The 15,908-nt window shown below is 43.3% G+C and overlaps 1 protein-coding gene across 7 annotated transcripts in view; it reads right to left on the bottom strand.

Annotated features, from left to right (window-relative positions):
• ACTN1 (actinin alpha 1) overlaps positions 1-15,908 on the bottom strand; it is a 149,904-nt gene that overhangs the window by 56,273 nt on the left and 77,723 nt on the right. For all 7 annotated transcript variants that reach the window (XM_084847984.1, XM_084847998.1, XM_084847992.1 and 4 more), the window contains exons 2-3: positions 6,276-6,390; positions 416-535 (exon numbers count right to left, since the gene is read on the bottom strand). In XM_084847984.1, coding sequence (XP_084704110.1) covers positions 416-535; positions 6,276-6,390 — 235 coding nt within the window. The remainder of the gene's footprint in view (positions 1-415; positions 536-6,275; positions 6,391-15,908) is intronic.

The raw sequence follows: 15,908 nt of genomic DNA, 5'->3' as shown, positions 1-15,908 counted from the left end.
GGCAACAACCAGTAATGAATTGTTTCCCCTGCTGATCATCCAAACCCTGTCAAAGAGAACTTCCAGCCAATCCAGACACTGTAACCCCATGCTCTGAGGGTTTCTATCCCTTAAATATAATGGAGGGAGGCAAAACAAAAGATTCAAAGGCAGTGCATATTCCACGCACTTTTCTAGACTTGGGTAGAAACTACATGATGGAGAGTCTTGTGGAACCGGACTTACAAATTATCTCAATATGCAATATGGTCTGCCAAAGTATCCCTTGCATCCTGTGCTTGCTAAGTGTGTGCGCGTTGAACTTATTCACAAGACAGGATTCCACAAAAATCGCTATCTCAGAGGGGAATGACAATGAAAAAGAGGGCCAGTTCCTGTAATCATATCAGTGGCCTTGGAGTTGATTGCTGCTTACCTTCTGCTCCAATAGATACGAGCTTGACTCCTTTGCTAGCAATGAAATCCAGGGCTTTGTTGACATTCGAGATTTTGTGGACTCGCATTTTGCCTCTTTCCGGTTTAGCCAAACGTTCACCTAGTCAGAAAAAGAAAGTTTGCCACTTTTCTAATGAACTGTGTCATTCCATCTCAGTAAACAAGTTATATACAATCCAAAGAAGAGAGTTGAAGAAACATTGAGTTTATCTTTTGTTGTAAAACCACAACTTCTAACTATAGGGCTTTGTTCACATTTGAGATTTAATGCACTCTTGACACTCCACCATTTCAGAAAGCAATTGGGGGAATTGCATGTTTGAATACTTTCCCACATAAAAATGTCACTACATATAGTAAACTAGGACATCAGGGAACAGGCTAAGCTAAAATCTTCATCCTGATGTGGTACCTTTCCACAAGCAGGGAGTTTTTGAACCAGGGAGTATTTAAATATTAAGCCCAACACTTGTATTCTGAAATGGTACAGTTCCAGGAAGACTGTTTCACATGCTTTTTCCTAATATGTGCGTTCATCCTACCTGTGCCTCGGAAGTGCCTCAAAAGTTGAAAAATAAACGTGCAACTCTCGTGTTGAACATTTATAAGAACCCTGCCAAGACAGAGCGAAGTGCTTGAAATGCTGTGCTTGATTGCCTTCATATTGGTGATACACAAAGCATTGTTGTTGTTCAGTCGTTAAGTCGCGTCCGACTCTTCGTGACCCCATGGACCATAGCACGCCAGGCCTTTCTGTCTTCTGCTCTCTCCCAGAGTGTGCTCAAGTTCATATTCATTGCATCGGTGATGCTATCTAGCCATCTCCTCCTCTGTCGTCCCCTTCTCCTTTTGCCTTCAATCTTTCCCAGCATCAGGGTCTTTTCCAGGGAGTTTTCTCTTCGCATTTGGTGGCCAAAATATTTGAGCTTCAGTTTCAGTATCTGTCCTTCCAATGAGCAGTCAAGGTTGATTTCCTTTAGGATGGACTGCTTTGACCTCCTTGCAGTCCAGGGGACTTGTAAGAGTCTTCTCCAGCACCGCAGTTCGAAAGCATCAATTCTTCAGCGCTCAGCCTTCCTTATAGTCCAGCTCTCACAGCCATACGTTACTACTGGGAAAACCATAGCTTTGATTATGCGGACCTTTGAAGGCAAGGTGATGTCTCTGCTTCTGACTATGCTGTCTAGGTTTGCCATAGCTTTCCTCCCAAGGAGCAAGCGTCTTTTAATTTCATAGCTACAGTCACCGTCTGTGGTGATCTTGGAGCTCAAAAAAATAAGATCTGTCACTGCTTCCATTTCTTCCCCTTCTATGTGCCAGGGAGTGATGGGGCCAGATGCCATGATCTGAGTTTTTTAATGTTGACTTTCAAACCAGCTTTTGCACTCTCCACTTTCACCCTCAACTAGAGGCTCTTTAGATCCTCTTCGCTTTCTGCCATTAGGGTGGTATCGTCTGCATATCTGAGGTTGTTGATAATTCTCCCGGCAATCTTAAGTCGACCTGTGATTCATCCAACCCAGCATTTCTCATGATGTACTCTGCATATAAGTTAAATAAGCAGGGCGACAATATGCAGCCTCGTCGTACTCCTTTCCCAATTTTGAAACAGTCGGTTGTTCCATGTCCGGTTCTTACTGTTGCTTTTTGACCCTCGTACAGGTTTCTCAGGAGACAGGTACAATGGTCTGGTACTCCCATCTCTTTAAGAATTTGCCAGAGTTTGTTGTGATCCACACAATCAGAGGCTTTAGCATAGTCAATGAAGCAGAAATAGACGTTTTTCTGGAATTCTCTTGCATTCTCCATGATCCAGCGAATGTTGGCGATTTGATCTCTAGTTCCTCTGCCTCTTCAAAACCCAGCTTGTACTTCCGGTAGTTCTCATTTCACATAGTGCTGAAGCCTAGCTTGTAGGATTTTGAGCATAACCTTGCTGGCATGTGAAATGAGCGCAGTTGTACAGTAGTTTGAACACTGTTTGGCATTGCCCTTCTTTGGAATTGGAATGTAAACTGACCTTTTCCAGTCTTGTGGCCATTGTTGAGTGTTCCAAATTTGTTGGCATATTGAGTGCAGCACTTTAACAGCATCATCTTTTAGGATTTTAAATAGCTCAGCTGGAATACTGTCATCTCTGCTAGCTTTGTAATGCTTCCTAAGGCCCACTTGACTTCACTCTCTAGGATGTCCGGCTCAAGTTCAGTGAGCGCACTACCATGGCTATCAGGGACATTAAGATCTTTCCTGTATAGTTCTTCAGTGTATTCTTTCCACCTCTTCTTAATCTCATCTGCTTCTGTTAGGTCCCTGCCTTCTTTGTCCTTTATCATGCCCATCTTTGCACAAAACGTTCCCTTGATATCTCCGATTTTCTTGAAAAGATCTCTAGTCTTTCCCATTCTATTGTTTTCCTCAATTTCTTTGCATTGTTCATTTAAGAAGGCCTTCTTGTCTCTCCTTGCTATTCTCTGGAACTCTGCATTCAGTTGGATATATTTTCCCCTTTCTCCTTTGCTTTTCGCTTCCCTTCTTTCCTCAGCTACTTGTAAAGCCTCATCAGACAGCCACTTGGCTTTCTTGCATTTCTTTTTCTTTGGGATGGATTTAGTGGCTGCTCATGAACAATGCTACGGACCTCCGTCCATAGTTCCTCAGGCACTCTGTCTATCAGATCTAATCCCTTAAATCTATTCCTCACCTCCACTGTATATTCATAAGGGATATGATTTAGGTCATACTTGAATGGTTTAGTGGTTTTCCCGACGTTCTTCAATTTAAGCCGAAATTTTGCAAGAAGCAGCTCATGATCTGAGCCACAGTCAGCTCCAGGTCTTGTTTTTGCTGACTGTATAGTGCTTCTCCATCTTTGGCTGCAAAGGACATAATCAATCTGATTTCGATATTGACCATCTGGTGATGTCCATGTATAGAGTTGCCTTCTGTGCTGTTGGAAAAGAGTGTTTGCTATGATCAGCGTGTTCTCTTGGCAAAACTCTATTGGCCTTTGTCCTGCTTCATTTTGTACACCAAGGCCATGCTTGCCTGTTATCCCGGTGATTTCTTGACTTCCTGCTTTGGTATTCCAATCCCCTATGATGAAAAGGACATTCTTTTTTGGTGTTAGTTCTAGAAGGTGTTGTAGGTCTTCATAGAACCGATCAACCTCAGCTTCTTCGGCCTCAGTGGTTGGGGCATAGACTTGAATTACTGTGATGTTGAATGGTTTGCCTTGGATTCGTACTGAGATCATTCTGTCGTTTTTGAGATTGTACCCCAGTACTGCTTTTCCCACCCTTTTGTTGACTATGAGTGCTACTCCATTTCTTCTAAGGGATTCTTGCCCACAGTAGTAGATATGATGGTCACCTGAATTAAATTCGCCCATGCTTGTCCAGTTTAGTTCGCTGATTCCCAAGATGTCGATGTTCAATCTTGCCATCTCATGTTTGGCCACCTCCAGCTTACCTTGATTCACTGACCTTACATTCCAGGTTCCTAAACAATATTGTTCTTTACAGCATCGGATTTTCTTTTCACCACCAGACACATCCACAGCTGAGTGTCCTTTCGGCTTTGGCCCAGCCGCTTCACTCTTTCTGGCGCTACTTGGAAATTCCCTCTGCTCTTCCCCAGTAGTATATTGGACACCTTCCGACCTGAGGGGCTCATCTTCCGGCGTCATATGTTTTAGCCTTGTGATACGTTCCATGGGGTTTTCTTGGCAAGAATACTGGAGTGGGTTGCCACTTCCTTCTCCAGTGGACCACATTTTGTCAGAACTCTCCACCATGACCTGTCCGTCTTGGGTGGCCCTGCACGGCATAGCTTATGGCTTCACTGAGTTACGCAAGCCCCTTTGCCACAACAAGGCAGCGATCCATGAAGGGGTACACAAAGCATACTTCTAATCAAAAGCAGGAGAGTGGGGTTAACATTGGTGTACCACAGCACTGAGGACTGCTTCCCACAGAGGTTTTGGCATGAAGCTTATGTGCATTTTCCCCCATGTTCCATTTTAAACACATAAAGAGTGTGTCTCAAGACAAGTGGCCATCGGTAAAACTGCTGTAAAATGGTATGACCACTTATTTGGGGGGTGGGATGAGGTCTAATGCATTGGACCCGCTTGAGTTACAAGGGCCTTGGTCCACAATAGTCCTTGCTTTCCTTCTGTTACTTACCCTTTCACTTCAAAATACTGCCTGCCCAGCCTTTATAAGTTAGCGTTTACTTTGAACTGCTGCCAAAAGCAACCAGAAATGAACTTGAGAGAGACAGAACAACAGCCCCATTTACTTCTGACAAGACGCCATTGACTCTCCTGCTGTGGTCATGGTATTTTTCACCCGACGATGGCACAACAAAATGGGTGCTTGTCCTACACTTTCAAAAAGGGATCATGGGCACATGCCAAGGGTACGTTTGTGATCCCATATTGCTAAATAGGAAAGAAAGGGTTTCCAGCCTGGTTTTTCTACAGAGAAAAGAGGAGTCATTTGGGCCTTGAAGAGACCAAGAATTACGTGATTTAACAGTGCCAATCATGCAGCAAGGGGCTTTTCTATAGTATGTTGGCTTACTTGAGTGTGTAAACTAAAAAAAAAAAAAGCATACTAAAAAAAGAAAAATAAGGAGAGATGAAGGGTGGGAGGCAAGAATGCAATGCCAAGGAGTATGTGTTGGGCAGTAACATGCCAATGCTCTTAAAACTGAAATAACTAGACAATCCCCCACCCTCCCAGTCATTTGCCCTCCTCCTATCATGGTCTGTACACTGCTTCCTCTCAGCTTTCATCTCCTTCCATATGCATGAGCGAGCACTTCACTAACAAGATAAATAAGGCAAAAATAAATAACGCGAGGGACTCAACTCAGCTGGTTTCTGGCAGGCATCAAAGAAAGTCATGTCACAGGGACCTCTCAGTTCCTGGCTTCCAAATTCTGCAGCATTTTGAACCCTGAACTATTTGAATCAGCATGGGAAGGAGAATGTTTTTTGTTTGCCCAAAGCCTTTTGTTTCTGAAGAGTAAACAAACAAAAACCAAACTCACACACACACCTGGGAAGCCCCATAGGACTATATAGCAAAGGATGAGAGGGGCTGCCTAAGGAAACTAGGTAGAGGAGGGGTCAGCTCTGCTCTTGTCTTTTCTCTGAGCCTGTGTGTGGGTTGGCTGAGTAAGCAGTGCTGACATACACAGCACACCCTGCCAGTGGGTACAATGTGGAAAGATGCAACTCCACATTGCATCTGTTTCTTGTGTTAATACAGGGCCAGTTTGCATGTCACCTCAAGCCACCGTGGGTCCATTAACCCTTGCAAGCCATTGTGGGGCGTGCCAGCCTCTATTTTGAATATGCAAGCCCTGGACAGAGGTTACCACAGCTTGTTGTGTTGTGTGAACCCAGGTGGGAGGGGTTGTTGGAGGGTTAAATAACCCTCAAATAACCCATGGCTTTTAAAAGGTTATTTGAGGGCTGTCTAACCCTCAAACAACCCTGTCACCTGGGTTCGCATGACACAACAAGCCATGGCAAGCCAGGCACCCATGGGTGCCCAGCATGTCACAATAGCCCCTGCAGGTAAATTAAGCCACGGTGGACTATCATGTCTTGTGAACCAGGTCTAACTCTGCTTCTTCTGTGAATGAATGGTGATGAATGCCAGTAGACTCCAATTTTTTGCATCTTGGGGGTTATTTCCCCTCACGCTCTGGGATGCTTTTTCTTCATTACCGTTGGGAAAACTTGAACTATTGGTTTCTGTATTTCTGCAACTCATGAGGTCTGAGAGAATGCCCCAAATCATTTAGCCATTGCACAATGAGTGGCTTACCTGATATGACTTCCAGGAGTAGCATAAGTTTAAGGCCATCCCTGAAATCTTCTTCTATGTTCTCAATCTGTGTGCCAGCCTTGCGGAGGTGAGAGTTGCACCAGGCTGTAAACGTCTGGAAAAAGATGAAAGGAGATGTAAAGAGAATCACTAATCTCCTAAGAGAGAGCCAGTATGGTGTAGTGGCAAGAGTGTTGGAGTAGGAACTGGGAGATCCGGGTTCTAGTCCCCACTCGGCCATAGAAGCTCACTGGGTGACTTTGGGCCAGTCACACGCTCTCAGCCCAACCCACCTCACAGGGTTGTTGTTGTGAGGATAAAATGGAGAGGAGGAGGATAATATAAGCCGCCTTGGGTTCCTTGCAAGAGGAAAAAAGGTGGGGTATAAATGCAATCAATCAATCAATCAATCAATCATAAACTTACAGGGCTGCTGCAAAGAAATCCATAACATTTCAAAAGCACTGATGCTGTGATTTACTGAGTTAGTAGCAAGATATACTTAGATGTATTGGTTCTTTGTGTACTAGTTCCATAGAAAAGTCCTGCAAACAAAATCCCTAGCTGAAAAAAGGCAATTCCATGTACACAAGTGAGTATCGGTGCTGCAACGACAGACTCTTGAGTCAATTGGCCACTCAGCCAGAATGTATTTCATGGATTCAAATGCAACATGAGGCCCTGTTTGCATATAATGCCAATCTGTGGGTAATCAACTCACTAACTCATGGTTAGTTGGGAGCGAGTGAGTACACTGTCTCGTGACCTCTTCCCGCTTCCACTTTACTTCCTACTTACAAAACAACCCAGGAACACCGCATTCCTCGGTTGTTTGCTGCAATGTCTGAACCTGGAACTCTGGGTTGTTAAGGGACAAACAACCCGGAGTTCAAACCGATGGTTCACAACAAACAACCCAGGAACAGAGCATCCCTGAGTTGTTTAATAAGTAGGAAGGAAAGCAGAAGCGGCAAGCATGCGGGAGGTTGTTTAACCCATAGTCATTACGTGTGAACTGGGTCATACTCTCACAAAAGGCTTCCTGCATTTACTGTTTCAGCAGGCTTCTCATCAAAGACAGAACGCACTCATTCTTCCAGGACAAAGTGAAGGTTCTTTTCAACTAGGATTGCCAAGTCCTGATCCAAACAAGTCTCCAACGGCTATGCTTTCAAGGTGTTGAATGGCAGGGAGATGCCAAAGAAGTGTGGCTTTTGCCATCATGCTGCTTCAATAGAGGAAACTCTTGCCAATCCTCTTCATGTGGTGCTGTTCTCAAGGCTTGAGGAGCTTCCTTCAAGGCCTGGTGTTTGCAGCCTTGCCTCTTTTCCAAACATATCAAGCATGTAGGTCTCCTCTCCAATCCTTGCACACTATCAACTATATCCTCTATTAGCGGCTCTCAAACTGTAGGGTGCCCCCCATTGGAAAGCATGGAATCAGGGTTGATACAAATCAGTGATTTTTTAAAAAATTAAAAATCTTTTTTTTTAATTTAAATCTGATTTTGACATTTTCTTTAAAAAATTAGTAAAAAAAAAAAAGGAGTCTAGGTCAAAGACATCATCATGAATACTAATTATACAACTTCTAATTATATTCTATGAATATGTTAACAGCAGTTTATAGAGATGGGAGATAACCTGATCAGTCCTATTCTTCACTGCAGGTAGTGTACAGAAGTGCTTGCTCTCTCTCGTTCTTGCTCTCTCAAGGCCTTGCCTCTCTCTAAGCGCAGAGATAGACAAGGTCGATGTATAGCGAACGTGGGGAGATGTAGGAGATCTGAACAAGGAGGAGGGGTCTGGATATAAATGCAAAGGAGAGCGGAGGGCAATAGAAAGTGCAGCCAAAAGCAAACAGAACATATTAATACAGTCCTGACTCCTGAGGAAACTTCTGCTGCATGTATCCTTAAGGTTATATGAAACAATAATGTACTTCTACTGAAAATGAGGATTAAATAGAATCTTCCCCACTAGTGATTTAAACTGTGATTTAAATCATTAAAATTGAGTCCTTCAGACTCATTTTGAGTCTTCAATTGAGACTAAAATTGAGACTTCAGACTCAATTTGATTTAAACCTAGACAGCATAGTAAGAAGCAGAGGCATCACCTTGCCGACAAAGGTCCGTCTAATCAAAGCTATGGTTTTCCCAGTAGCAACATATGGCTGTGAGAGCTGGACTATAAGGAAGGCTGAGCGCCGAAGAATTGATGCTTTCGAACTGTGGTGCTGGAGAAGACTCTTACGAGTCCCCTGGACGGCAAGGAGGTCAAATCAGTCCATCCTAAAGGAAATCAACCCTGACTGCTCATTGGAAGGACAGATACTGAAACTGAAGCTCAAATATTTTGGCCACCAAATGCGAAGAGAAAACTCTCTGGAAAAGACCCTGATGCTGGGAAAGACTGAAGGCAAAAGGAGAAGGGGATGGCAGAGGATGAGATGGCTAGATAGCATCACCGATGCAATGAATATGAACTTGAGCACACTCTGGGAGAGCGGAGGACAGGAAGGCCTGGCGTGCTATGGTCCATGGGGTCACAAAGAGTCGGACACGACTGAACGACTGAACAACAACAACAAACCCTGCATGGAATACCTAGAAGGGAGAATAGGTACTTGAGACAGGTGGAGCTTTCCTCCCCTCACCAACCAAGCCATGCTTGGGCTGAATGCCCTCTAGCAAAGGAAACTTCTTGAATCACATTGGATTTGTAGGTACATGATGGCTTGCCCCACCATCTCAACTTTATTCAGGAAGAGCTGCTGCTTTGTTCTCACTGCATTGTCCTGTGTGTGGTTTTAGCAAGGCAGTCAGAGATGTTCTATTCCCCTTGTTAATGCCACTGTTACAATGAAGGGCACCACGTAGTAGTAAGGGCTTCAAAGTAACAGAGAAGACGTGAAAGGAGATTTTTTTAAAACAAACACAACAAATTAAGACGTTATGGAAATAATTATTTAAAAGCTCATATTAAAACACTTAATATAGCTGATGGAATATAAGCATTTTTGTAGCTCGCTTTGACAGTGCCTTCTTAAGAGGTGAGGTGAGGTGGTTTGTCCTGCACTAGACTGGGAACTGATTCTTTTTGTTATTAAGTGTTTTTTTGACCCCTACTGATAAGGGTGAAAATATACTTTGTCAGGTTATCCCTGGTCCATCTATCTATCTTGCACAACTATTTGCAGGAAATTGTCTTCCTTTTAAATGAATTTTTTTTACAAGATGTAGATATTATGCCTATTCTATTCTGGGCCTGCCACTGATGAAGTTGTATATTTATTACATTGGACACACTTTCCCCCTATATTATTTTTCTCATTATTGTTCTGCAAGCATATTAGTTGGAGAGGCTGTGGACGTACATTGTTGATTATTGTACCACTAATGAAAACCTGTCAGGTTGAAACACATTCTGTTTTTTTAGTACAAATTTGAATGAACTTATTATTGTGTATATATGTTATTGTTAGACAACCTGACTTATTACATTTGTTGTACATGAACTGTTCCTAAATAACTTGTTTAGTTCTCATTTTTGTCTGATCTATGTTAAGTGTTTTTATCTGAGTTTTTTATAATTGTTTCCATAACGTCTTTGTTTGCTGCATTCTAAGTAACAGAGGATATGCATTTGAGAAGGGCCTCTCAGACATGTGCCTTTGGGTAACCATTTTCTTTTCCTTATGAGTACAACGGCACCACAAATGTTTTTCCACACATTGATTAAAAAATGGCAGTGCTGCTGGGGGCTAGATAAAAATTGCTTTATGTGCTACATCCAACATCAGACTACCAATTTCAATATGCCAACAAATCTGGAACACTCAACAGTGGCCACAAGACTGGAAAAGGTCAGTTTACATTCCAGTTCCAAAGAAAGGCAATGCCAAAGAGTGTTCAAACTACCATACAACTGCACTCATTTCACATGGCAGCAAGGTTATGCTCAAAATTTTACAAGCTAGGCTTCAGCAGCATGTGAACTGAGAACTACCAGAAGTACAAGCTGGGTTCCGAAGAGGCAGAGGAACTAGAGATCAAATCGCCAACATTCGCTGGATCTTGGAGAAAGCAAGAGAATTCCAGAAAAACGTCTATTTCTGCTTCATTGACTATGCTAAAGCCTCTGATTGTGTGGATCACAACAAACTGTGGTAAATTCTTACAGAGATGGGAGTACCAGACCATCTTACCTGTCTCCTGAGAAACCTGTATGAGGGACAAGAAGCAACAGTAAGAACCAAACATGGAACAACCGATTGGCTCCAAATTGGGAAAGGAGTACATGAAGGCTGTATATTGTCACCCTGCTTATTTAACTTCTATGCAGAGTACATCATGAGAAACGCCGGGTTGGATGAATCACAGGTCGGAATTAAGATTGCTGGGAGAATTATCAACAACCTCAGATACGCAGATGATACCACCCTAATGGCAGAAAGCGAAGAGGATCTAAAGAGCCTCTTGTTGAGGGTGAAAGTGGAAAGTGCAAAAGCTGGTTTGAAACTCAACATTAAAAAAAACTAAGATCATGGCATCTGGCCCCATCACTTCCTGGCATATAGAAGGGGAAGAAATGGAAGCAGTGACAGATTTTATTTTCTTGGGCTCCAAGATCACCGCAGATGGTGACTGTAGTCATGAAATTAAAAGACGCTTGCTTCCTGGGAGGAAAGCTATGGCAAACCTAGACAGCATAGTAAGAAGCAGAGACATCACCTTGCCAACAAAGGTCCATATAATCAAAGCTATGGTTTTCCCAGTAGTAATGTATGGCTGTGACAGCTGAACTATAAGGAAGGCTTAGCGCCAAAGAATTGATGCTTTCGAACTGTGGTGCTGGAGAAGACTCCTATGAGTCCCCTGGACTGCAAGGAGGTCAAAGCAGTCCATCCTAAAGGAAATCAACCCTGACTGCTCATTGGAAGGACAGATACTGAAGCTGAAGCTCAAATATTTTGGCCACCTAATGTAAAGAAAAAAGACCCTGGAAAAGACCCTGATGCTGGGAAAGATTGAAGGCAAAAGGAGAAGGGGACGGCAGAGGATGAGATGGCTAGATAGCATCACTGTTGCAATGAATATGAACTTGAGCACAGTCCGGGAGAGAGCGGAGGACAGGAAGGCCTGGCGTGCTATAGTCCATGGGGTCACGAAGAGTCGGACACGACTTAACAACAGAACAACAACAACAAAATTTATATCCTACACCTTCAATACTAATTGGCATTCCCAGGGAAGCTCACAATCAAATTAAAAATACAAAATTCCAACAACAATACAACCAGCAATCTAAAAACAATGGCAAAACAGCATCAGCAAAAAGCAGAAACATAACCCATATAAAAGACCGGAAGATCACCCCTTCCACTGATATTGGTCTATTCTTAACAGACATCTTCAGTTGTAATATTGTTCAACAATCTTGTTGAATCTTCCACATATTAAGCTCTGAGATGGCTATTTAGAGACAGCTTTAATGTGACAGAACAGACATGGCTAGAATAATTGTGTGCTCCATACACCTCGTCTCTTATTCACAGTGATGTAAGCCAGTGGCCATCCTTTGAGCAAGCACAACAGTTATTTCGATGGAAGAGTGCTTTCCAAGTAAGAGAGTGAAGAGAAATCCAGGGGAGGCTGGAGGCTCTAGTTTCAGTAGGGCAAAGATCCCATTCTGGGTTTTAGTTACAACCAATCAGAAGTCTAAAGGAGTTATCCAAGGTGCTGGACCCATTTTAGGGATTGGACTCAGCACCTTGGATAGCTCCTTTAGACTTCTGGTTGGTTGTAACCAAAACCCGAAATGGAATCTTCACCCCACCGAAACTGAAGCCACCAGCCTCTCCTGGAGAAATCATGCCATATAATAGCCAGAAATAAGACAGTTACGCTGCACTGGAGAAAAGCCATCTATTTGAAGCTAATCACCAAGTAAAGCTTCCACAGAGAAAATGGTTTGGAAAACAGTAAGAGATGAGCTATTGCTCCAGGCGACTGACCTATGCAGCTTTTAAAGAGGAGGAAAGTACCATGAAATAACAGTGAAGCATTACAATTGGCAACTCATTAACTGGCTCTTAATTAGGGAAACGATGAATAGATTAAAATCAGAGCTTTGTGCCTATGACTACTAGCATTCATCTGACAGCATCCCATGAGATCTGATATAAGACTGTGCAATTGAAACCTAGGACTTCCCCTTAGAAAATAGGAAAATACAGTTGCCACACCTGCTGATAGCAAGAATTTTATGTAGTTACGGCAATGTTCTGCAGTCTAACCACGCACATATGAAGATGATGGTTAAACCACAATGTGATTAGAAACAAAAAAAAACAGGGCTAGGATTAAAAAAAGGAGACCAGGGTACAAATGTGTTCATGTTTGTACCCTGTTAGTTTGCTCTCAGTTCCCTGAGCAGTGTGTGACCTGGGATAGCCTTGGTGTCAGTTTCCTTTATGGCAGAGAGATTTATGGTGACACTGTGAAAAACTATTTTTCCAAGTGTGGCCGTACCACAGATTTGTATACTGGCAGTTTTATTTTCAATCCCTATCCTAATTACCTCTAACATGGAATTCACCTTTTTCACAGCTGCCACATACTGGGTCAATGTTTTCATTAAGCTATAAACCGTGACCCCAAGATCTTTGTCCTGGTTAGTCACCACCAATTCAGGACCTATGAGTGTATATTTTAAAGTAGGATTCTTTGGGCCCACTGTGCATCACTTTACATTTATTTACATCGATCTTCATTCACCATTTTGCTGCCCATTCACTCAGTTTAGAGAGATCCTTTTGGAGCTCAAGGAATCCATCACCTTGAATAATTTGGTATCCTCATCCACAATCTTGACCCCTTCATTGCTCATCCCTAAATCCAGATGTTGAACTTCAAGGGCTGAATTCAATTTTGGAGAAGCTCTTGAGAGCCACATACCAGTGGTGGGTGAGGCTAAAGGCAAAAGGGACAGGGCCCAAAATAACAGCATATTTCAGCTTTAATCTCTTACTGCCAGTAACTAAGTCTTAGGAGAGGCATTTCAACCTTTCAGAATGCCGGGGGGGGGGGGGCAGCGCACAGCGCAAAAGCCAGGAAATCACCAAACGATTGGCAGTAGGGGTGCTGGAAGCTTATAAGGCATTGTAGCTGAGCTTATTTTAAAACCGACGGCTATATGAACCTGCCATAAGGTTTTTCCTTATATAAGAGCAGCGTAAGATGGATATAGGATGGGATAGCTAAGAGAACCAAAGATTAGCAGGCCTGATAACATCTTGGTTTTGTGCACCAAGTTTGAGAACGAGTGAATTTTGGGAAGTGTTTATTTGGATAACAGAGTAATCCTTTGACTCTGAAAATGAGAGAGGTTTATGGGGAAAAGCTTGTGGTTAATGCACCTTTTTTAGATATATCGCCAACCACAGGGTATAGAGACAGAATGCTTCAGCAGAAGTTGAGAACTTTGTGAGTTCTGGAATTAGCTAAGACGACAGTAATAATGTTTTCAGAAGGGAGACACTTAGATTTAAAGTAAGGGGCTTAAATTATGCTAGACCATCTTATAATAACCAATCAGTAAGCTTATAGCATAATAGATACTACATATAGTATTAGGTAAAGGGTTAGCATAGTACATATGGGTAGACTATCCCATACGTAACAACAACTATGTGTTGTTGTCTGCGGAGACTTGCAGACAACAACACATATGTATACTTGCCCTTTGTGCCCTGACCAATGTACACATGAGGACCTTATGACAGCGTGACAGAACGCAATTAACGCTATTGCTAGTTTCTGGGCAATATTTGTCTAATTTTTATATAATTTAACTTCTACATTTTATATTTTAAATGTTATGTGTTATAGTATGTTTTTTAATTGTGATGCTTCTGACACAAATAAATAAGTATGTATGGGTATAAAAGAAAATGTTACCTAATGGACGAGGTTCCTGCCTTCTATCCCAACTCTAAAAGAACTTCTTCTTGGTGAGAAAGGGACAGGGCTTCTGCTGGCAGAATTGTTGTAAGTCTAAGTCTTTCTTTTCTGTTTCTGTATTAGGAATGAATGGTGTGTGTGAATTAATCTTTATAATAAAAGTCCTTTATTTCACTCTAACTGGTTGTATGTGTAAATAATATATTTATATAAGAAACGCAGCACTTTATTGTGTCAAGACAATAACAACACACCTCGTCTAGAAGACAGGAAGTAAAATCATGTCGTCCTTCAAATTTCTTTTAGGGGGCCTAAAGGAGGTAAGGCCGGAGGAAGGAGGCGTGGCCATTTGGGAAGCCCAGGAGAGCCAGACTGGAATCCCAGGTGGGCTGGATTTGGCCTGCGGCCCCTGCTCCAGACAATGTATGAACAAATAAAAAGGCTCCACTCCCAATACAGATCCTCAGGGGACTTCAGTTCTTATTTCTCTCCATTGTGAAGGTGTCCATTTATTCCTACTATCTGCTTCCTATTCTTTAACCACTTATTGATCCAGAAGAAGACCGACCATCATATCCCATAAGTCAATCGATGATACTTGCCTTGCAGTTCCATACTTAACACTTGATTAAGCTAGCAGGTGTTATGCCTATGCCGCATACATCTGAAACCCCCAAATCTTGTTTCGGACCTGTGGCCGCTCACTTGTGGGGTGCCACAGGGTTCCATCCTCCCCCCAATGCTATTTAACATCTATGTGAAGCCGCTGGGGGCTATCATCAGGAAGTTTGGGGTTTGGTGTCATCAGTATGCAGATGACACACAGCTCTACCTCTCGTTCAAATCTTTACCAAGGTTGGCTGTAGAATCCCTGTCCAAATGTCTGGAGACGGTGAGTGGCTGGATGGGGAGGAATAAGCTGAAGCTGAACCCTGACAAGACCAAGGTACTTTTGATGGGAGACAACAGGAGGCTGGGGGATGCTGACCTGGTGTTGAATGGGGTACGGCTACCCTTGAAAGACCAGGTCCGCAGCCTGGGGGTCATTTTGGACTCCCAGCTGTCCATGGAGGCTCAGGTGTCAGCTGTGAGCTGGACAGTGCTGTATCAACTCCATCTGATACGGCGGCTGCGCCCCTTCCTTCCCGACCATCTCCTCCCATCGGTAGTACATGCCCTGGTCTCTTCTCGTTTAGACTACTGTAATGCGCTCTACGTGGGGTTACCCTTGAAGACGGTTCGGAAGCTGCAGCTGGTACAGAACACAGCGGCTCGCCTGATTAAAGGTAGCCGCCGGCGAGATCACATCACTCTAGTGCTGAAGGAGTTGCACTGGTTACCAGTTTTTTTCCGGGCCAAATTCCAGGTGTTGGTTTTGATCTTTAAAACCCTATATGGTTCCGGCCCAACCTATCTTAAGGAGCGCCTCCAGCAACACCAGACAGACCGCTTAACAAGATCAGCCTCGGATGGCCTTCTCTCTGTCCCATCAGCCAGGACAGCTAGACTGGTGGGGACGAGGGAGAGGGCCTTTTCTGTGGTGGCCCCCACTCTGTGGAACTCCCTCCCTAAGGAACTCCGTCATGCCCCCCTCTTTAATGAGCTTCCATCATGCATTAAAAACGTGGTTGTTCAGGCAGGCATTTGGGGTGGGTTAGGGTATTTTA

The sequence above is a fragment of the Heloderma suspectum genome, chromosome 1 (assembly GCF_057233095.1).
Source record: "Heloderma suspectum isolate Gila_16-S chromosome 1, 16-S_ref, whole genome shotgun sequence".
NCBI lineage: Eukaryota > Metazoa > Chordata > Lepidosauria > Squamata > Helodermatidae > Heloderma > Heloderma suspectum.
This window is presented reverse-complemented; position numbering and strand designations above follow the sequence as displayed.